The 23,541-nt window shown below is 39.6% G+C and overlaps 1 protein-coding gene across 2 annotated transcripts; it reads right to left on the bottom strand.

The window, feature by feature from the left end:
* Positions 1-245: 245 nt before the first annotated feature.
* VPS39 (VPS39 subunit of HOPS complex) lies at positions 246-22,890 on the bottom strand. Of its 2 annotated transcripts, XM_088520469.1 has the most exons (26): positions 22,804-22,890; positions 21,501-21,566; positions 20,658-20,690; positions 20,147-20,211; positions 19,357-19,399; positions 18,323-18,417; positions 16,986-17,084; positions 16,249-16,341; positions 15,194-15,377; positions 14,509-14,629; positions 14,026-14,146; positions 13,067-13,196; positions 11,749-11,891; positions 10,938-11,081; positions 10,297-10,438; positions 9,925-10,011; positions 8,026-8,099; positions 7,759-7,857; positions 7,403-7,520; positions 6,842-6,970; positions 6,316-6,418; positions 5,337-5,382; positions 4,565-4,714; positions 4,277-4,411; positions 3,607-3,698; positions 246-2,530 (listed from the first exon to the last, which is right to left on the bottom strand). In XM_088520469.1, the coding sequence occupies exons 1-26, from the start codon at positions 22,874-22,876 to the stop codon at positions 2,455-2,457; spliced, it is 2,661 nt and encodes an 886-aa protein (XP_088376595.1). In that variant the 5' UTR covers positions 22,877-22,890; the 3' UTR covers positions 246-2,454. The 2 variants fall into 2 exon arrangements, with proteins under 2 accessions (XP_088376595.1, XP_088376593.1); XM_088520467.1 differs by lacking the exon at positions 20,658-20,690.
* Between the last annotated feature and the right edge of the window lie 651 nt (positions 22,891-23,541).

Raw genomic sequence — 23,541 nt, 5'->3', positions numbered from 1 at the left:
ATTCAAAAAAACAATGCAAAAGTGTAAATAGGATTTGGGGAGCATCCACAAGCATAAAAAAAGTTCAGAAGTGGTAACAGCTGCCATAAGGTATGGTTTCAGTGCAATTAACAGATTAAAGCAGGGGGTATCCTGGAAAACCCTGCATCAAGTCTCTGAGTTCCAAGAGAATGTGAGAATTAATACACTCAAAAAAAAAAGAAAAAAAAAAGAGAAGCTTAACTGCACAATCATTGAAACAGACACTGGTTCACAATATTTATTACAATATATTGCTTCAGACAAACCTGCTGTGTTGTTAGTAAATCCAAACCACATTGTAAGAAAGAGAAGTTACAGCACAAACCATATCTCTGCAAAAGGTATGCAATGAAGGTGAACAGAGGCACAATCTTAACTGTGAAAGAAGAGTACAACGAAGGTCCTCACATGTGACTACAGTTTTCCTGGTAGCACAAATAATGAAGGTAAATAAAAATTCAACTTACAGTACTAAATGCAAGACAGATGAGAAAAAAAATCAAATACTGTTATATCTGTATATAAAGAATATAGGGCCTTGATAAATACCCTTCTTTCTTTCTCAATGATCTGTAAACACAACTCTCCCAAATCACCTTCCCTCCGTACCTAAACTAGTATATAAAGATCTATACACAATGTGCAAATTGAATACAAGTGTTTTTTTAGGCTCTCTTCTTCAAATAGAAGAAATACAAGGTTAAAAATATTAACACCGTAGACTCCCTCTACCCAGCCTCTGCAGAAAGAGGACAGCAGCACTGCCCGGACACCCAAGTACAAAAGTAGCAAAATTCTAGACCAAGGAATCCATAAGGATGCATGGCATATAGCAACACATATAAATACATGTGGAAGGGAAAGCATGCACAAGCAATGGGGCAAGCATTAGCAGGAGTGGAGCTGACACACTGTACAGCTGAGGTTTGCCCAGTCTGCCTCTGGTAACAAAGGTAAATGAGGATCCTTGTCTGCCTACAGCAGATCTGTCCCTTAAAAAGTGCTATGCAACAAAGGCTGAAGTGAACTGCAAAGTTATGAGGTCCCATTTCACCTTTGGCAGACAGGCTTTATTTTTTTTTACTTGGTAACTAGGAAGTGGTATCTGGTAGTTACATGCCATGTGCTCTACTACTTAATAGTTACATATTACTAGCAAGTATTGCTAGGCTAGGAGGAGGGGCATCCAAGATCCAGTTTACTGGACTATTTGCTACTGTTGCCTTCCATAACTGCTGATTAGATACTTTCTGCACCAGCTAAACATTTTAATATCCCTAATACCAATTTGCTATAGATTAGCTTGTGGAAAAATAAATTAGACAAAAATATTACAACCTATAAGGAGTATGCTACAATCCAGTTTTTGTAGTTAAAGACTTCTGGCCCAATTGTAGTTTAAGAACAGTACCAGCCTGAGCAGAACAGGGATGTTCTAAAGCATTTAAAATAGAGACATTGAAATAGTATGGATTTTATTAATTCAATGTTGGAAGGTGAACCAGAGACTGAAGAACTTTATATACACATACATCTCAAGTATAGTCTAGAAGCTCAAGCAATAGTTATTTCAGTCCCTTCAGAAGCTGCTTACAGGTTCTTTTCTTTTTGGTATGATTGCAGGCATAATCTACTGCTTAGAATAGTCTTTGAGCTTCCACTCATATTAAGAGTGACCGTATTCAGTGCAAACAGCACACAAGTTAGTTTTATTTACAGCTGTCAAACTGAAGAGAAAGAAGTGTAATGCTTACCAGTGTCACCTCCTGTTTGCCTGGCTCTGCAGAAGCAGCCTGATCTGCTTATCAGAAGGTCAGGTGGTAACACTGAACATCAGTAAGTGTTCCTTTGGCCAGCAATTAGATATTTCCCTTACTGAGATGAAGCTAAAATTAAGTTTACAAATTCTAGGAACAAGCGGAGTAGCCTTCTCCACCTCTACTACCTGGTGATCTATCTCCATGTAATGTCAACAAAGCTGCAAAGACTTTCAAGAACTTTTCTTTTTGAAGCATGTTAGAACTATTTACACACAAGGCAAAATAACTTTGTTGTTGTTGTTGTTTAAACCTTAAAAGAAAGGCTTTAGTACAACGTGACTTCTAGTAAACACCTTACAGTTGTCTGACAACTCATTTGCAAGGTTGGAGTGCAATAAGAGCTCACTGCTGGTCAGTTCCTGTTCTTCTGCATCTGAGGGTTGAGAGGTTTGATGCAACTGCGAGTATTGTAATGACATGGTTTAAAAAAGTCATTTTCTCTTAAGTCAATATTGCCAGCTGGTAAGTATAGCCAGTCCACAGATACAAATGATTTCCAGCCCATGTAGGACAACCTAGCAACAAGCCTCAAAAATCTCAGAGGCATCAGCTTCTGAAGTCTTCACTTCTTAATTTCTTATAAATGTTGTAATTATTGACCTTGGCAACAAGGTCAGGTGTCCACCGTGTTGACTTCTTTAGAGCAGAAATAATGCACAACTATTGCATTCGGGTATCGGGCAAACGCACTATAAAGAGAAGAGAACACAAAATCAACTTTCAATGCAAGTGAACCACTCACCCTCTTCAAACAATAACATCTCAGTAGTGTTACAATAAAGAGAAGCCTATATCAAAGCAACATCTTCCTGTTTAAATTTCAGCCTGCGTATTTTATTGAAAGAACTAAAATTTGAGTGTGTAGACATGTACTGTCATTTCTATGGGCACATTTTATTTGAAAGTTGCTACTAATAACCTTTAAAGACTGTAACTGTGACATACTGACATGGCTGCCCTTTAAAGCCTCACTGATCTTCACAGCATTAGAAAAATCATACATAAGAAAAAAAGAAATTCTGATACTACAAACTAACAGCAAAAACTTGAATACACACAGCCATAATAGAGACCTGTGTTCGTTAAAACAACTTGAAAAAAGAACTATCCCCTAGGATGGGGAAAGCAATTGATATCTCACAAAGGTCAATTATCAACAGGAAAAGAGAAATCACAATTCATTGGAGTTCAATAATGAGAAAGAAAAGAAATGTAGGAAAAGATTTGCATACTATTCAAGCCTGTTGTTGTTTACTAGGGGTAATAGAGGAAAAAAGTTACAAGGATCCGGACATCAAGCCAATCAGTTCTACTTTTAAATGTCCTAAGATTATTAGGCAACGTGAAAATCACCTAGACAACCAAGACACCATCACGCATGCATCTCAAGTTGAGATTCTTATTTAGAACTAAGGATAACATAAAATAGAAGAACTAGGCAGTGCTTTTACAAAATTTTCCAAATACAAAGCAAGAAGTGACTTTCTGCCTTCTAAGGTTTTGAAGCAAGTCATTTTAGCAGCTTCTGAAAAGGTTTTATTTTGCTGTGTTGAAAGCAGGATGAAACTCTTGCAATAAACTTCAGTGACTGAAGCATTAGTGTTTCCCCCATTAGTCAGGTGAGTAATATAATTTTTTAATTCAGACTCTCAAGCACTACCTTCATGGTGCTGTTCTGTCCTGATTTGCGCAACATTTACTTTGCATAAGCCTACCAAATTCATATTTGGCTTTTTTCACCCCAAACCAAGACATATGTGCTCACCTGTTACCAATCTTCTTTTTGCATACAGTGCACACCTTCTCCTCTGTAATAATGCACTTCACTTGGTGATGTAAGATCCGTTCCTCTTGGACCTGTAAGAATTAAAAAAACAAACAAACAAACAAAAAAACGCACATCTCAAAAAAGCAATTCTACTCCAGTAAAGCCTCAACCCGCCTCAATATTTAGTTTTCATTGGCTACATCTACATTAGCACATTGGGCAGCACGACAAAAACAGGCCTGCAGAGTAGATGATACTGAGGACCCAGTATCTACACTACGTATGCCAGGGTTTTACTTTGGACTAGTCTGATCCAGAGACTACAGCACTTCAATATTTCAGCAGAACATCCCTTAACGGTAGAAAAGTATTTGGTGTATTTTAATTGGAATAAATACAGCCTGTGCTCTCTAAGACTATGCTGCAATGCACACTGGAGCACAGCGAACCCAAAGATTCACTGCAAAAGTACACACTTTATCCAGACTAAAATGCACTTGCCTCTCCTGAAAAGGGGATTTTTAGTCTACTTAGTGCACCTGAAATGAGAAGATGTGCTCTACAGCACCATCTAAAGTATGCACACCGAATAAAGAATACAGGTTACGTAACTGTTTACCATCAATTTTAATACGCCATTTCAATAAATGATGGGATGGGCACTTACCCTCAGAAACTCAGCATGGAGAAGATTCTTGAGGACTTGATTAAATCTTTTCTTCTGGGCATTTTCCTCAAGGACCTTCTCTAGGAAGATTCGAATCTCACTAATCTGCGTGTTGGCTGGAAGGAGATTTATCGCCTAAAACAAAATATACTTCATCAGGAAAATAGCGGAGGACAAAAAAGAGAACAAATTGCCACATTTAGCTTGATGCTGTCATAATCTGTTCACTTGCCTACTCCAGAGGCCTTTGTGTCTACAAAGAACAGAGTTCTTCCAAGTATTCCTTACCTTAGTGGTATCCAGTTTGCTGTGATGTAGCTCCAAAACCTGCAGTGCAGCCTGCAGGTTGGCTTGAGGCTCCAACACTTCCATCTTGATTGGCCCCAGGCAATGAACACTAGGTGGGGAGAGATACATCCGGAGCAGAGACAGATAGACCTGTGAAAGGAAAGATTCTGAAATCAGCACATTCATCCACAACTGATGGTGTTAGGAAAAGATAACAATGGTACCAGTAAGGTTAGTCGTTCACAATTCTAAACTGTTCAATTAAGCTTTTTTTTTTTTTAACCTTAAGATAACAACAAAACAACAGCCCTTGAACAGCTTTAGTATTTTTCAAGACTTGCATTCTACACTAAAGTTTTTCCATAAAAGTATTATCTTTTAATCCACCTCCCACACCTATTTGAACTCATTTATCTTTAGAAACCAACACATCACTTTTTTACCATTGGTTTTTCTATGGATGTAACTGGAATAAGAATACCATAGTATTTTAGCTTCTTTGGGATGCTATTAGAACTTCAGCTTCAAAAACTTTATGCTCAATGCCAGTGACTCACCAAACAAACACTCAAAAAATTAAGATCAGTTAAAGCTAAAAAATCCTAAATTCCAAGTGCTTATACAGAGATTCCTGTCCATCTGCAGTAGTTCTGAGAAATCTACACATGTACATGTTTTAATGTTTAAAGTATAAACATTAAACTCCCTTGCATGGCATAAAGAGTCTAACAAACACATCCTCGTAAATCAAGAAGTCTACAAAGCTACTTACATCTTTGTTGCCATCTTTGTTCCTGTCATAATGTTTATGGCAGTAGCTAGAACAGAGAAGAAACAACTAAACTTAAGGAAAGCTTTGGAAACCAGCTTTTGGAAACTCACATTGAGAGAAATTGATATGTTAACGCTTAGACTGTTGAGATGGCCTTACATACAAATCAGTGAGCCTAGATCACATAACGAAATGATGCTATTCACTCTGCATCACAATGTTCTTTAGAAAAGGGAAGTTTTATGAAGTGTCCCACACCCAATCAACTTCCAAAATGCTCAACACCCTTATTTTAATTCAGTTGCAGAGAGTTAAAAGGGTTGTTCTCCAAACATACTGAAGTATGTGTAGATAAACATAATTATAATTACTGTAGAGTAATTCTGAATCATAAAAAAAAAAAAAGATATTCACTAGTTTACACTGCTTATTCTGGATCAAATGTTCTCAGCAGGCATTTCCTGAAAACATCTGCACAAATAGCTAGACTGAACAGTATTCAGTCAATTCAGTCAGTATTGATTATATTCTCACTCAGGTACTTTTAGATTTGTCCTGAAGGTTCTCTTGACACAAAACATCTAGCCAAGAGCCATGGCTGTAAGTAAAGAGAATAATGCTAACTCCAGGAGCTTAACTTTTTATCACTTGTCTAGTAAATGCCTCTCAAAAGGAAGGGAAGCAAAACAAACACAAGTTGTGAAGCTCAGGATCAGTGCACCAAAGAACATCAGTGACACTAAAATTGCTCTAGACTGAGGCATAATGTCAGAAGCCTATGGAAAGGTCAACCTCAAAGGGACTGTATCATTATCTGTAATGCACATAGCTGGAAGAGCTCAAATCAAGAAGTTTGGAAACCCAGGGGATTGCAAAAGCTTATAGGGCTCTTGCTCTAAACACAGCAATATTTTACAACATCGCCTATCCACAGGGCAGTGAGCAAACTAAGCCTTGTGAAAAACAGAGAGACCCTTACTTTTCAGCCATTTTGGTGTCCTTCAAAATATGGACATAAATAAAGAGAGCTTGCTCATGTTTTCCCATACGACCCAAGAGCAGAGCACGTTCTTCTAGGAGACCTAGCAACAGCATGAAAAGATTAGTCAACAGCTACTTGAAGAAATAACATAAGTTCCAGACTAACAGAAAGAACTATAAACTACAGATTAAGTTACAGTTACACTGTGACTAAATGCCTATTTGACACTAGGCATAGTACAAACCTCGAATCTGTTGATGAATTCAGGCTTATCTGAAAGTTAGGACTAACATTTAAGAGTGATGAGAGACACTACCCAGTCTTAAACCAGCAGTACCAAGAAACCCACAGAGATTGGTAAAGATCTGGTTGTGCCTGTCAGAGTCAGCGTGCACACCAGTGGCATATAACTCAGGTCTACCCATCTTCTATCTTTTGTTAACATTGCTCTACAATAAATTAGGAATTTTCACTTTCCAATGGAACAATTAGGCTTCAGCTAGCCCATAGAAACCCAACTCACCATCAAAGGGGAAGTCACTAATTAGTCGACCAGGTTCATAGTAGCTAGACTTCTCCAGAAAAAGCAGCAGCTTTTTCCGGTACTCTCCCAGGTCTCCTCCTTCCTCCCCTGCAGGCACTGGTGTTTTATCTAGACATAAGAAAAAAGAACTTAAGTTAGGATGAGGATAACAAAAATGGATCATTATGAGGAGGAACCAAAAGCTATAGTACAGACTGAGAAGCAGGTGCATCTGTTAAATTACCTTAACTCCCTAGAACAAATTAAGGGAGAGACTAGAACAGATAAAATTATTCAAGACCCTTCCCCCACCTTTAATACCAAGGATTTGGAGAACAGTAGCTACCATTCCCTCAGGAGGAAAGTGTCATTTGATCCCCAAGATTTCAGGTAATACCAGAAATTAGATTCCCCTATAAACTTGTAACTTCTATACTTACAATTCCGTTATTGTTTGAGATAACATCTGGATACGAACAGTGAAAGTTTACAGCTTTGAAGCCTACCCTGTGCTGTGCCATCCCCCTAGCCTCCCCACCAGAAGAGGCTAAGCAAGCATACCTGCAGGGAAAGAACTGAGATATTCTTTCATTAAGCCCTGCACCTTCTCACAGTACAGCTGGATGAGACAGTTGTGAAAATCTGCACCAGTTTCTTCCCAGACATGAATGATGTGTTCCTGTAAATACATGTTGAGTTTGAATTACAGATACTTCCATTAGAATGTGATTTGTTATAAGTAACAGTTTCAGTCTTCCTTTTTGACCAAGCCTGACTTCAGGATTTCATATTTTTGAGTCTCACTCTGCTTCCTTTTAATTATTTGACAGCATCAGACTCCAAAACCAGGATAACTAAAGTCATACATGCACCACACTGTGCCAAAGAAAATGCATTGTTACAGATTGAATTCTTACCAGATAAGGAATAGCCAAGCTCTTAAAATTTTCCTTCAAGAAACTGAGCACTTTGTCTCGTGGCAAAGCTTCCACTTCAGGGAGGTCTTCTGTAAATATCTGCCAAAAATTATTAATGGAACAATTTTTAAATCTGGATTTAATAACTGGACTCAGATTTTTAAAAAAATATTACAGCTTATATACTATATTATAGAATATCTGTTCTCCTCTTTTCATACACTTCAGTAATGCTCACCAGCAAGCCACCTGTTTCAGCACACTTACCTTCAGCCCATCTTCTGGAAAATCTCTCAGCACCCAGACAGAGTAGGAGAATACCAAATGCAAGTTCTCTGTGCCTAGAACAAATAAAAAAATTAAAAAAAATAAAAAAGGCAAAAAAGTAAAAGCAGTTAATATTAAATTCATAAAGATTTACCTACTTGCTGCACAAGCTTCACCTAGAGGAGGAAGCATTTCTGGAAGTCAGACATTCCAGGCTAAAGCCCAGTTTCATTACTTTGCAAATACGATTTTAATCAGAAATGAACATTAACTGAGTCAAATGCAAAGCTCCAGAGAATTTAGATAACTTATAACTATACCAAACTTGATTGTTTTGAGATTGTTTTGTGTGATATGAACAGCTTGCACTCCAGGGGAAAGAGTCTTCTACTAGACTATACTATACTCACTGAGAATATTTAAATAAAGGACAACCCATTAATTCCCCTTTAAAACAAGAGGGGGGGGGGGCGGGGGGGAAATCTAGCAGCTCATGAACAAGAGATCAATTATATCCTTTCTAAAGCAGTGCCAACTCCATTACTCCTGCTGAAATCCTGAACCTATAAACTATTCAAACCCTCAAGATGGAAGAAGGAGGAACTATCCAAAAGTCTAGAGATGATGACATGAGAAGGCCAACATCACATCACACCACACAACAAACGAGCAGGCTCCCTCTGCACATGACATTCAGCTGCACGGGGATTTCCACTGAAGGTGACTAGCAAGGGTGTGTTGTACAGCTAGCAAAGTTTTTACTTTGTCTATGCACAGCAAGTGACAACTCCAAAACAATAATGTATATTTGCTGATTTAAGAAACCACAGCCAACAATGTAAAACTAGGAGATCAACAAAGACACTTCCTTCCATAAACTATGCACAGTGGTTTACCAAACTAGCAGTGTGATTGCACTGTAGATTTAGAAGTAAATAGTTTATTGAATGGAAGAACTATTACCCCAAAACAGCAAATCCTCAAAGAACATGGGCGTTCACAACAAACAGTCAGCCAACTAATTTCCTGATGTGATGCTGCAACCAACAACTAAACCTGTTATGCCATAATCTAGATATATCTATGTATAGCCATAATCTAGATATATCTATACATAATCTATCTAAATGAAATTTTATATAACATTCTTCATTTCAGCAGAATCACCCAACCTAAGAACTGGAAATCAAAATTTCATCTGGAAAAATCTAACTTGAAAGTCTGACTTTCAGCAGTGATAAATCATCACCAGAATGAACCACAAAATTCTATACTATATTCTCTTCCAATATAAACTTTTATCAGAAAGAAAGAGCATTTTCCAAGGAGAGATGCTCAAGTTTGAATTAACTCCCCTGAACTAATGCTTAAGCCTTCTATTATGCAGAAAACCATATTAAGTGACAATATTAACCTGATAATCTAGTTATACTTCTTTTTTTTAAGCCTACAGTTATTGAATATATACACACAAGTATATATGCTATACAAGTATATACATACACACATTTTATATATATGTAATATATATTTGTTCAGTAACTGTAGGCTAAAAAACAGTCTTAGTAACTGCATGGTTATACTGTTTTTACAAGCTCTTAATGTATATAGCCTTTGAGCAAGGTTAGCTTTTTAGAGTTGTTTGTACTCAACTTGTATGTCCATGAGCTTCTAGATAAGAAAACTTGCTTATCACAAGAAAAGAAGGTAAAACAAGCCAGAAAAAGCAAGACAGCTTCAAAGTCCAAGGAGAACAAATTCCAAACTGCATCTGCATTTATTTATATAAAAATATATATAAAATATGTAAGTAAATAAAAGGCAACATGGCTAATCCCAAGAAGAATAAAGACTCTTGCAAAGCAACAATGCTTTAACCAGCCTCTACTCCTGACTTACCCAAATGCTGCAGATATTGCACTGTCCTCTCATGACCTTTCAAAGGTGAGTTGGCTTTCTTCGACTGATCCACTAGTACCTGTAATGCTTTCAGAAAAACAAAAAGGTTAATTCTATTGTAACCAGGTCAGTACTACTCCCACTTCAACCATAAAAAACCTATTTTTCCTGTTCCACTACAGTCAGAGAACAAAAAGAAAGTTTTGTTTTAAATACACAGGCAGGAACAAAGGAACAAAGACAGACTTCACCATGAGAAAAATCCAGAGACAAAGCACCTTCTGAATTCTGCCTGCTCAGACAAATGAAAACTCAGACTAGGATTGCATGTGCCTATTCTTTCTCTTCTCCCCTCACCAACCCCATACCTACCTTTCTCATGAAGGCCCTTCTTCTCATACAGTATTATCAGCTCACTGTATTTGTGTGCCTTCTTTAGTACATGTTCACTCTCTTCAATGTGACAATGATTGTTCTCCAGACGCAGCAGTGGTGCCACCAGTGCTACATTTGTCTGTAAGCAAGAATGAAAGCAAGAATGTAAGCTCTTGCTCACATTTGTCTAGTGTGAATCTAAACTCATGGAACCTTCTCCCTTTTAGCAAGAGCCCAGAGAAAAATGCAAGTCCTCTAGCACAAGGCGGATCAAATTAACACCTTCAAGCAAGTCCTGTACACTTTCATCATTTGCTGAAGCAGAAGAAAACAATATATTTCTTCTCTAATAGAGGCCAGCTTTGAAAACCACCTTGGCAGCAAGGTTTGACAAGAAGCAGCCGCACAAAATGGACGTGCCTACTTAGTTCCTTGAAATTACTTCCTCATCAGTGAGTAAAGCTAAGACCATAAAAAGGATAAACGACCTGTGAAACTTTAAGACAGTTCCTTTAAAGTGAGACAATTTCATGAGAACTTCTAACTTAGCTTCTTATGCTGCTCAAAGTGTTTCAGTCTGCACTTCTGACAAAGTTTCTATTACAAAGCAAAGACCTCTAGGGCACACAGAAACTCACATGGAGGTAACACTTTAACAGAGTGGTATCAATGATTTGTAGCAGCTTCTTTTTGGATTTGATCGTGGGGGTTCCTTCCATGAGGGGTGAGGTACTGGACTGGTGGTCAGAATCATTTAGCTTCTTTACCAGATGACTTCTCTTCTGTAGGACATTAAAATGAAATTTTAACAGGAAGAGTCCACAGATTTCTCTATAGTATTCCCAGAAGATAAGTTACTAAATTATTTTAATTTAGTCTCTTTATTTTATCAATGTACTCTTTTCAACCATATGCAGGCATACAAAACTTATAAAAATTGCAAAATAAAAATGCGAGATTCCCAGAGTCTTGAGAAAACAGGTAGCAGGAAATTTGCTTAACTCAAACAGAGATATTTTAAAGAATTCAGAACATTTAAAATATTTGAAACATAACTGACATTTTGAATTACTGTGCACACACAAAAAAAGCCTACTTAATACAGAAGCTTCCTTTTGGTTATTCAAAAAGACACCAAAACAATTCAAGAGCTCAAGCTCACTTCAGAGGACTAATAAAAATAAAATAATGCATCCAGATTCAGATCTGTTTTGCCGAGTCCTCCCTGCCACATGCGGTGTCCTCCCCATTTCCAGGGCACATTTCACACCTTTATTTCTCCCGCAGGAGCTGCTGTCACAGAGTTTCCAACTAGGAAGATGACCCATTAAGGCTGGCCTGACAGAGATGACATGCACTGCTCCTTGTGCAAGAAGGTAAAGTGAAAATAAACCAACAGAGTACGTCAAAACTGAGTAACACTGCTCTAAAAGCTGAAGCAGCACTCACTTGAGTTAGGTAGTCTATGAGAGCCAAGTGTGCCCGCTCCAGCTCTGCCCCAGAGAGCCCTGGCAGCGGGTTGGGATACTGCAGCTGTTTTCTGTAATCAGTGGGCAGGAGATCAGGGTAAAGACCCATCACATGAGTGGGATCTAAGCAAACAGAAACAAAAAATAGTATTAGTAACTGTATGGCTAATCGTTTCTAAAAACTCTCAAAGCCGCTGAGCAAGGTAAGCTTTTCAACAGCGTTGCCTGTATTCGGCTACTATCACCATGAGACTCCAGACAAGAGAGCCTGCTTATCACATGAAAAAAAAAAGGTAGAACAACCAGAAGAAGCAAAAGAAGGACAGTTTCAAAGTCCAAGGAGAACAAATTCCAAACTGTATCTGTCACACTTGCAGGAAAGCCATTATTATAATCCTTTTATTGCTCTTTTGCAGAGCCCCAGCATTAGCAACTTTGATAGCAGGACAGAATTTCTAGGAACAGGCACTTATTTTAAGAAAAGATTTATGGAGCTTTCAAACAGAAGACAAGGAAATGAAGAGTTGCCCATTAACTAAGGAGTATCCATTTTCATGGAGTTTAAGCAACTTCAAAACGGTTGTCCTCAAATTTAAATTCAAAGTATTTTCAGTTCTCAGTCTTTCTCTTTCATCATAATATTCTGAAGTAAATATGATGCTAAGTACCATCCAGAAAAGCAGGTTACATATTTTGGATTACTAATAGCTCTAGGTTCAAATGCAAAAATACTCATGGTCACCAACAAAAGCATGGCAATATTAAGCACTGTTCTATGGTACAGTCCACTCTTCCAATAATTCTGCTGTGAACCAGAGGAAAAGCAGATTCTATTTTGACTTTCATAACCACATATGGCTCCTAGCTTCAGCAGACTTGTCCAAACAGGAAAGAATTGACATTTCTAGTTTTCTTTGCTCAGAGTCCAAGGATTTAGCGAATCAACAGATGTTCTCTATTTTTTTATTCCAAGTTGCATCTAGATTTTTGTTCCCTGCTGAAACCTTCAAACTTCAAGGGATTGTGTACATGGTATGCAAACAGCAAAACAGACTGCACAAAGAAAAAAAGCATGATTTAAACTAAATAACTTCAGTTCAAGTGAAGTACCATAAAAGAACCATGAAGAAACATGAAAGTACCATGAAGAAAGAATAAACAGCAGCCTAGGGTACTCCTAATTTACAGGGAGCCAGTCTGCCAAAGGCAACAACTTTTTTAAAAGCTAAAAATAAGAGTCTGTTAACTTCATTTCATCTCTCCTAACCCAGTCTCTTAAGACCAGTCCAAGCATTTACCTGTACCAAGCTTTGCAAAAACTTGCATGGATTCATCAAAACGCTTCTGACAGAAGAGATTGAAGGCAAAGAGGTTCTTGATGTGATGAATTTGCTGTCTCTTCTCACTGTCCGAATCATCTTTCATTTCCTGCACAAACACAAATTGAAGACTACTGAACACTCTCTGGGATCAGAGGTGAGAATGAAACACTAGAGAAATAACAAGAGTATTGACCTTTGAGGAGACTAAGAAATCCCTAAGTTTGACACATGCCAAAAAGCATAACCTGCATGTCAAGCCAATTCTCAAATATTATGTTCACTGTACTACTGACATAATCCAAAAGGTTTGAAAGGCTACCTCCCATTACCTATATATTCACTACTGCAGCACATCTACTGATTTGCCTCTAAAGGTGGTTTTCAGAATGGCAACATAAAACAAAATTTATGTTAGTGAAATCCCCAATAATTTTTTGGGGGGGAAAAACCCTGAAATCAATCCTAAACAGTATGAGCAAAGCAATCTAACATACTGATTCACCATCTGTAAGAAAAGATAATGTTTCAGAAATAACACGGAGGACATTCCTGGTTATCTTACAAAAGAAAACAGCACACAGGCCCCAATTAAAACTGCTTACAAGTAGTCTGAAGACTTGAAAGCCCAACTGACTTAAAAAAAATTACAAGGAGGCAACTGACTAGACATGTGGGAGGTGTAAAGTTTTGCACAAAAGAGGAAGCTCCAAAACTTAAAACCCACAATGGATCAATACGGAAAACTGACAATAAAAAAAGATAGAAACATAAGAGTCAAAACCCACTACAGTTTGTCAGCTTGTGCAAAGCAGACAGCACGGAGGCTAAACTCTCTGGACTAGCTACAGTCAAACAGGAGGCAGACATCATACTGAGTGCTTCCGCGCAGCTACAAAAAGCACATTCCACCTCAAACTGAAAGGATAAATACTTACTGCCAACTGCAGCGCCAGTTCAAACTGCTTGTCTTGGAGAAGTTGCTGGATCTGTGTTGCTATGGAGACTGGAATGAGCCGCCAAACAAAGTGATTACTTGCCACATATATAATATTTGTGCTGGAAAGAAGACAAAAGGTCAGCTACCAAGTTCTAGCACTAAGAAGCAATATCTCATCTGAAATGAACAGTGCTTGTTAATACACATGCTGCACACCCAGCTACAAGGGGAACTCAAGCAATACTGCAGAGCACAAAGGAGAAGACATCTCCAGTGACTCCAGATGACCAAGGACCCTTAGCTCTACAATCTGCTCCTCAGGGTCCAGACACTACCCTTGTGCTCACAAAAGATAAAGGACTTCAGCACTACCTCTTAAGCCAGGGGAGTCAGAAAACCTGTTCCTTTCTCACAAATAGATTTTCAAAGTACTACCACACTCAACAGCTCAAAATCAGTAATGATCAGCTTTACAAAATACCCTCCAGATGTAATGAAGCGTGGTCTCTGCAGCTCAATGCTCTGCACCAGCAAACGAGGTTCAAAAGTGCGGATCTCCACATATCTTGGCAGAACAGCAATAATATAAGGAGGCTGATGCTCTGTGTGTGAAACAGATCAAATATTTAAGTTAATCTCTCTCAAGTTCACCTTGAAATGATCCATAACTCAAAGCAAGAGTTAAACTATGTTTTTCCCTTGTAAAAAAAAAAATGCTTTCCCTTTTCCTTTTTTTACTTTCTTATTTTTCCCCCTTGAAATGTGTCTTTTTTGCTTATGAAGGAACTTAATGCCTGAGATAGATAGCAATTTGCTAATACAATACTGTAAAGCTTTTTGTTCCTCTTTCAATACATGAAATTTCTGTATTATTTGGCTGCTCAGAAAAGCTGGTGCTCTAACACTGCCCTGTCATTCAGATCTTCTCTGTTTATAAAGATAAACAATACACTTGCTTTCTGAAAAGGAGAGGCATGCGGACTAGGAGTAAAAGAATGACAGAAATAGAAATAAACAAATGCAACTCTTTTGAAAAGTACAACCCGTAATACTCCCAAGAACTGTCACACTCAGAATCCAGTCAGTTTCTAAATATTAAGAATGTAAAATTATGATCATCATATGACAGACTGAAAGGAAAATAAAAGACTACTGCTCATTCTCACCCATGGCTATTGGAATATCTGTCCAGTTCAAGGCACACTTCTGGGTACAGACCCCATCTTCATTGAGCACTACAGTTAGATCATCTTGGCCAACTGCAACTTTTCCATCTGCTACAGGGGCCACCAATGGTTCTAACTGTTTGCCTGTAGGAAATAGTTCTTTGATGGATCCTCTTCCATCCACCTAGGACAAGGATAAAGAAAAATACATTGTTGTTCAATGTAATGCATATTTCAGAACTGCTGAAGACCAAAGGTCTAAAAGACAAAAAAGTCATTGCATGGCAGGGGGCTTCACAACTCAGATTAATCATTAAAAGGACAAGTGCAATTTTAAAGACTAGCAATAGGAAAGTTTCTGAATACCAGCATTTCTTTAGTTCACACATCATTCGGAAACAAAATGTTAATATATTATGTGTCTGAGGTAGCAATATACCTATTACTATGACAGTAGCTGGGCACACAATTCAGAATAAGTATTCAGAATGCATAGCACAGTAATACCACCAGAGAAAGTGTCTAAACATCTCTGCTGAACTTCAGGATTTTACAATACGGTCAAAAGTCAACTATAATGGCAGAAATTATTATCAAATATAGCTACTGAATTAAGCAACTTTAACAGAAATTACTACGATTCCATAAAAGGACCAAATCAGGGATGGGGGGTGAAGTGGAGTGGGAAAGTTAAGTTGCGCTGTCTGTCAAATAAGACAACCTCCATCTTACTTCTTTTTAAATGTGGCTCTTTTCTTAAGACATTAAATAAAAACCAAGATGGGCTTATAGAAACTGTTACTGAACCAAAATCGCATTCCAATGTCTTTTTCTACAACTTTTTCAAATACCAATTTCAACTGTGCTAAGAAAAATCTCTTCCTGACAAAATATGCCCTTAAAGAGACACTTAAACTTGTACTTTGCAAAACCACATACAGTAATGGTACAAGATATTGTCTTTTCATGTCTCATAACTAAATCCTTAAGAATAAGAGCAGCCTATATTGTGATCCAAATTTCCTTATACACCCTGTTGTAAATCCCAGTCTTACCCGTATCAAATAATAATCCCTCTTGAAACCAACACAGATGGAGCTTTCACACCAGGCCATAGACTTGGGTACATCAGGTACACTTAAGTCCCCCTGCAAAAAAAAAAATAGTAAAAATTCATGTTACAGGAAGATGCAGAGGGGAGCCTAATCAGGTATCACAGAGTGCAACAGGCAGTACCATTCTGCTCTGTTCTGTTCCTGGCCCATGAACGGCAGTTTTGAACTAAAGGCTGGATTCAAGCACAAGAGAAAAGTGTGCTCTCAATTACCTGCACAGCTTCTTAAGAGACCAGCGCAGCTGAACTAGTAGGAATGTGTAGAAAGTTATTCTTCTTTAAATCATTCTTCTGATATTCAGAAGTGGAGCTCCCTGCTCTTGCTGTCAGTACCTACCTTCTGACATCCTGATATGCTTGGAAGCCTTTGGGTAAAAGAGAACCCACTGCCACTGCAATATCACTGATGTACAAGGATACTGCTAGTGGAATGTTACCATAACACAGAACAATCTTTGGTTTTATTTATGAAACTATTCAGGCCATTATTTGCCATTTCAATTACCTATTTTCTCCATAATTTTCTGTTGCTTTGTTAAATCACCACAGAACCAATTCAAAGTCAGCAAGGTCAAGTAGTGAGTAATGTGACAGTGAGTAATAGGGACTTCACAGCAGGGAGCAAAGAGCAACTCTACTCCAGAGAGACACACAACCAGCAGAAGCAGTACAACTCACCTGTAGTTCGTGAAATTCTCTGTCCTTCCAAAAATAAAGCTGCAGCTTCTTCCGTACTGCAACACACATTCTCAGTTCCTCTTCCCCTGTGCCTGAATGCTGTGAAAACACACAGACATAACACGTTACCACCAGAAGGCCCCGAAAATGATACAAAGCCAGAAGACTCAAACTCGAGCAAAGCTGTCAGCCAAAGAACGGCCTTACTCATCCACACCAGAGGGGATTTCCTAAATAAGGAAGCACAGACAGAAGGGTGATGCAGTACTTGAGTATCAACTGTGGTTAGATGACAGGGATCGTGACACCTCAAAAGTAAAAACATACATACATATATATATGTGTGTGTGTATATCTCTCACTGAAGATATGCATACAGCATACATCATCGGGGCTGAACACATAACTTTCCATATAGGACTAGGATAAACAGACTGAACTCTTTGCACACAGGAGATTTAATGAAATGGAATAACATGGAGCATGTTACACTGACGAATGAAAGCATCAATAGCTGTGTTTTAGATTCTAGTCTATTGGAAAAGTTTCCTGATAATACCAGCAAATCCAAATACCCATATACAAACAATAAGGCATTTTGGAGTGACTGTACTCAAATACACTTTAAAAGATATAGCTAGTCTTAAAATTTAGAAAACCTAGGTACTTATTATTAAAAAAAGATTTAATATTTAGCTCCCCTGTGGTGAAGATACAAAATAACTGAGAAAAGATACTAAACTACTCTTCTGGTGATGAATAAAGTTTCTGAATAACACAGGTAGGGTGAGAAACTCACTTGGATAGAAAGGAGTCACTTTTATAAACCACAGAATATGAAAGGAAGGTTGTTATACCCTATGGAACTCTGCCCTGAATCTGGCACTGTTGCCGAAAAATAGTGATTGAGATGCTTGGGGGAAAAAAAAAAAAAAAAAAAGCTGCGAACTATAACACTGGTAACCTCAGAGAACGGACTAGCTTTTATAGTGAAGAGAGCACTTCAAAAAGGGACCTCCAAAGTTCATAGGATAAGAGTTCACAAAGACAACAGGATAAAGATGCCTTAGAGCTTTATATCAGAAGGTGAAAGGCTACAGTCTTAACAGGCAGCTCCTCTTACAAAGCACAAGAAGAAAACTAAAATGCCTACATTAGATTTTGTTACCTTAAGGGAGGTACATTCCACATGCATAATTAGGTAATAATGTCCAAGTGGCTTGCACATAACACCAAACTAACAGAGCAGCTTTTCCCAAAAACATAAAAAAACCCCACCACACTATTCTCATTACAAAGCAGCAAGGGTACCTGTGACATGGCGTTCCTCCTCTTACCTGGAGATCGCAAGTGAAGAGAGATGCACCTTTTGCCTTGGAAACTGTAGTGATTTGTTGAAATGTCAACAGGTCGTGGACATAAATGTTATTCTCTGTTTTAAACAAAATTTCAGTTATTGTTCAATACTTAATACATGTAGAGCTCATGACAAATTCAAAGAAAATATCACAGTTTATGTTTAGAGCAGAACTTGTGAGAGAAATTAAGAGTTGCAAGAAAGGAAGATAAATGTTTTACAACAACTGAGAAGCAAGTGCTGCACAAGAATACATGATAAGCACCAAAGACGACTAACAAAAGCTTCAGCAAAATGACACAAAGAGACCAAGTTCAGGTGCTAAGTAAGAAGGGGAGCAGAAGTAGGCAGGTAAACCAGAGCAGAGCAAGTTCCCAATGGAATACTGCACGAGCAAAGGCCATTCTGAACCGGCTCCTCCAGGTAGTGGGAAGGGAACGGCTGCAAGCAGAGGGTGCTGTGGTCAAGTTTTTGTATGCGCAAGGACACAGGCAGCAGCAACCTACACATGCTGGGGACTGAAGAGCTGGGACTTGGAGATCATAAAGGAGGAAGTAGCAACACAAGCCAAAAAAAAAAAAAAAAAAAAAAAGACATAGGAAGATCATGAGGTTAACTAAATTTAGCCACAATCAAGCAAACTTAGACATTCCACAAGATGGTGAAAGACTGCTGTGCACACAGAAGCAGACATGAGCATAAGGCATCAACAGCAAGTTTCAAACGTCAGATGAGTTTGTTTGTGTAAAAAGATGCTTATACATAAACACCACCACATGTATCGTCTATATACAAATTCTTAATCATACTTTGCCAAGCTGGTTTATGACAAGCAAAGCGGCTTCTCAGTCTATGCTGCACAATGCTGCGTCTGCAAAGTCAAAGAGCCTAAATCCCAGGCAATGACTTTTCTACAAACAGACCACTATGCTGCTGTGCGGAAGGGATGTCACATTCAGTCACATAACTGCACCAAGAACTCACTAAATATTAAAATGGTTTTTTCCCACTTACCTAATAAACTGACCAGAATTTTAAATTGGGAGACAACGTGAATCTGAAAGAAATATTTTTATCAGACTGTATTCACAAGCCCAACATCTGACTGAAGCTTGATTATACACATTATTAAGACCAAAAAAAAAAAAAAAAAAAAAACCCACACACCACACTCTCTCAAAATAATGGAAACAGCAAGACAAATATCAATACACTGCCTCCCCTCCAGGTATTGTAACCTCCCTTGTTCACAAATACCCAAATTTTACAAGCTAGAACACAGAGCTTTCAATCTATATTTCTAAGAAAGCTTGGAATAGGGAACATATACTAGTACAAAAGTATAGTAAAGGATGTGCAGGATGTTGCTGAAAGAAGCTGCATAATCTTTTTTTGAGTGCCTTTTTGAGTATGAATATAATAAATGAGCTAAAGTTCCCCCAACAAATAAAAGAGTAAAAAGACTACCTTAAAATAGAAACAGTTACTTTAGTTCTCAACTAACAAATTCCATTCAATTATTTTTACAAATACTCTCAGGGAAGCTAGAGGTGTATTGCAAACTGAACTACTTCCATAAAAGCTAGAAATCAAAGTCCCAATTCTTAGCATTCTGCTTCAGCAACCAAACCAAGCTGCTGCTTATTTTAGGAAGAAATAGTGGGCTACACTGCACCCAGAAGAATCTATAGCTCTGCAGATTTGTGTTAAGCCCCGGCACAGATCCAGGAGCACATCTGACATTTTGGGATCTCAGATGAAAACACAGTAAGATCCCACATGCCTGGAAGCTGGCACTTCTTACCTGTTGAATCTTTTTTGAGAAGTTCTTGTTGGATTTCTCCAGCGTCACTTCAAACCTATTGCAACCTTCCAAAGAAAGTGAAGGGAATATGTAAACTGAAATCCCCTTAAATTTATGGCTGGGTAAATCTTACGCTAAATAGAACACTGAGAATTATGAAATGAAAATTGGTCATTTAACAGGAGAAGAACGACTCTAATATCTCTTTTACTTAATAGCTAAATGCATCAGGTGCTCTTCTACATAGCCAGGCAGAGATTTAAGTTATACTTCTTGTATCCATCTGAGGACCTCATCAACAGTTAAGATTTTTGTCTTGGTGGGATTTTAGATTACAATATTTCTTATTTAAATATGCCGAAACCCAGAGATATAAGTGCACCCAAAGACTTATCTACATCAATGAAACGTCAGCAACTTAAATTGCTAGGGAACACATCACTGCAAAGTAGACAAGGAATAAACACTGCACCACAAGGGTTTAAAAGGAGTTTTAGGGATAAACACTTACAGATACTTTCTGATGACATAACCTCTCCTGGCATTGATGCAAAAAAGGGGGAAAAATTTACCATGTGAGATAAAACACTAATAACTCAGGTCTAGCATGTTCTGATTGGAATAGATGGCCTACAAGTTTTGGGAAAGGCGTAAGCTGAATTCAGTCTCAAAAAGCCAAGTAGCTACAAATAAACATTCTTCCAAAAGCCAGTGGAAACAGATTTTTCCCCCCTTGCTATCCCGCACACTACTACATTAGTGCATTAAATAACACGGGTTATTTCTATACAACAACACGTAATAAAGAACAGAGGTCTGTTCAGTGAAAGCTAATTATGATTAAATTAAAAAATACAATAATGCTCTTTGTGGAATCTCTAGAATAGACTAAGACTTTATGACTGACTGTCCAAGAGGCAAGGAGAAGATTACATATATTGCAGGCCTAGTTAGGAGGGTTCCCCCGCCCCCAAACTGGGATGTTAATGAATAAAGCTTTTCTTTCCTTTTTTTTTTTTTATTTTTAACTGATCTAATAATCCAGGCTTTCATTAGCAGATGACAAGCATCACACATCTGACAACTTGCACTGCTTGTGTCTAAGTTAACCTACAAAGCTACACTATTTTTTTTGCATGTAGACTTAATATAAAACATATTTAAAAATAGAAAATGGGCACATGATACTTGCCATCTTTCCCATACACCTGGGAACTGGTATGTACACAGATCCCACAGAATATTCATTAAAGTCTAATCAGGATGAATCAGCAGTCAGATATACCTGTGTTCATGTCACTATAACCTCTAAAGGGCATGAAACTTTTCGTGCCATTCTCAAAAATCAACTCACCTGCATCTTTCTTGATCCGGTAAAGAAGAAGATGCCCTTGTTTGGTACCAACAAGTAGCCATTCCTCTATACAGAGTAGGGAAGAAAAGAGACTAATCAGTACCAACCAAGACTCAAGAAAGACCCCTCTTCTCACCTCAGTTACATTTATTGGAAGACCAGGAAACTTTCTCCAAATTCCTAACAGGGGTTTATGTTGCAGCACATGCATGCTTCCCACAACATTTCTCTAGTGGAAGTGCTCAGTAGTAGCTTTCATTCTTGGGAGATGATCTCCAGGAATCAAGCAGTGAAAATGAGACTGCAGTTTAGATATTACTTCCTACTTGTTCATAACAAGGTAGAGAAACAAGCAATTACATCTTTCGCACAATTAAAAGACTCAATAAACTATTCTTCAGACAGACACTATCTGCTACGGAGGAACTGTGAGACTTAAAGAGGAAAGAAAAATGTAGGGGGTTGGGGAAAAACAAGCACAGAAACTACAGTCCGAGTATTAAGAGTTCCTTCTGATTTTTTTTTTAATAGCTAAGTTCTTATAAAAACTTCATGAAGTAGACCACTAAACCTTAAAGGAACTCAGCAGCTTTTCTTAAATTGCATTTGAACTGCCTGGAGAGACCAAAGAGTCACACAGGAGATATATATATAAATCATATGATAAAGGGCTTCAGATTTGTCCCATTTATAGCACAGAGAAGCCACAATACCTTTTTTGAGGAGTCATTAAACCTGCCTGAGGCTCTTTCTCCCTAATGAGGATCATATAAGCAGCATAGAGGCACATATCTCTGCAAAACCAGCACTTTCTCATTACCAAACCACTTGCATTTTAACAGCGCCTGGTCTCCTGGAATGTCTTTCTTCCACCCTGGGCAGAAAGGCCGTAGGACCGGGATGACAGCTCTTTTAAGGCAAACACGCTTCCCGCACTGCTTTGGCTTCTACCTTTTAACTTCAGCAAAAGCAGCGTCTCCAGAGAGCAGCCGGTGAGGGCCCCACGGCCGAGGCCGCACTCACAGCTGCGCAGTTACAGAGCTGCGGCGCGAACGACCGGCCAGCACTGCTGAACTCACAGTTTTCTCCTTAAAAAACAACTAGACCGACCCAGAGTCACGGCCCGGACCCCAGGGAGCCTCGCGAGGACTTTCCACTCACTCGTTTCCCCGCGCGGGAGGGCCCCGGAGGCGGCCCAGGAGCGCGGCCCCGCGCACGGGGGCCCCAGCGCAGCGCCCGCGCCCGCGCCCGCCCCGCCAGCGCGCGGCCCCGCGGCGGCGGCGGCGGGAGGCCCGGTGCTCACCCCAGGCCGCCAGGCAGTCGATCTGCAGCGGCAGCTTCTCCAGGATGGGCACGTGCTCGAAGGCGTCGTGCATGATGGCGGCAGCGGCGGCGCCGCGCGCCCCGGCGGAAGGCGGCAGCGCCCGCGGGACCGGCGGGACCGGGACCGGCACCGGCGCCGCCGCCCGGGCCGCTGCGCCCGGCCCTTCCCAGCAGCCCCGCCGCTTCCGCCCCGCCCCCTCGGCGGCCCGGAACGGAACAACCCGGAAGCGGCGCGCGCTACCGGCGAGCTTCCCTAAAGGAGATCCCGTGTCAGGGAGTTGTTCTCATCGCTAAAAGCTTCTGCAGATCATGGGCTGAAACCGACCTGTGTGGGTGTGTGTTACTCCTTACTGCTCCGTTTTAGGTGTCCAGCGTCTTTCGCTTTACATTACAACATCTCTTTCAGAAGAACGGGCCTAAACGGGACTTACGGCTGATGCACACGCCCCGTGGCGGAGCAAGGCAGGCCGGGGCCGGCCGGGCCTGCTGCTTCCCAAGGACACAGGACCTGCCAAAGCACCGCGCAAGCGGGACGCGGCCCGAGCAGACCCTGCAGCGCGGCCCGAGCAGACCCCGCAGCCCCCAGCATGGCCCGAGCAGACCCTGCAGCCCCCAGCATGGCCCGAGCAGACCCTGCAGCCCCCAGCATGGCCCGAGCGAGCCCCGCAGCACAGCCCGCCTGAGCCCTGCAGGAGCCGCTGCTCCTGTAGCACCGGAG

The sequence above is a fragment of the Tinamus guttatus genome, unplaced genomic scaffold, assembly GCF_059628265.1.
Source record: "Tinamus guttatus ecotype Peru unplaced genomic scaffold, ASM5962826v1 Tinamus_guttatus_pri_ptg000089l, whole genome shotgun sequence".
Lineage (NCBI taxonomy): Eukaryota > Metazoa > Chordata > Aves > Tinamiformes > Tinamidae > Tinamus > Tinamus guttatus.
The sequence above is the reverse complement of the archived record's forward strand: the minus strand, read 5'-3'. Positions and strand labels throughout refer to the sequence as shown.

Excerpts from the sequence above, each read along its gene's own strand:
- VPS39 (XM_088520469.1), bottom strand. The coding sequence starts at position 22,876 with ATGCACGACGCCTTCGAGCACGTGCCCATCCTGGAGAAGCTGCCGCTG. Across the intron at positions 14,147-14,508 it reads CGCTTCATTACATCTGGAGG|CACAAATATTATATATGTGG; the intron begins GTATTTTGTAAA and ends TCTTCTTTCCAG. Across the intron at positions 4,412-4,564 it reads GCAAACTGGATACCACTAAG|GCGATAAATCTCCTTCCAGC; the intron begins GTAAGGAATACT and ends ATTTTGTTTTAG.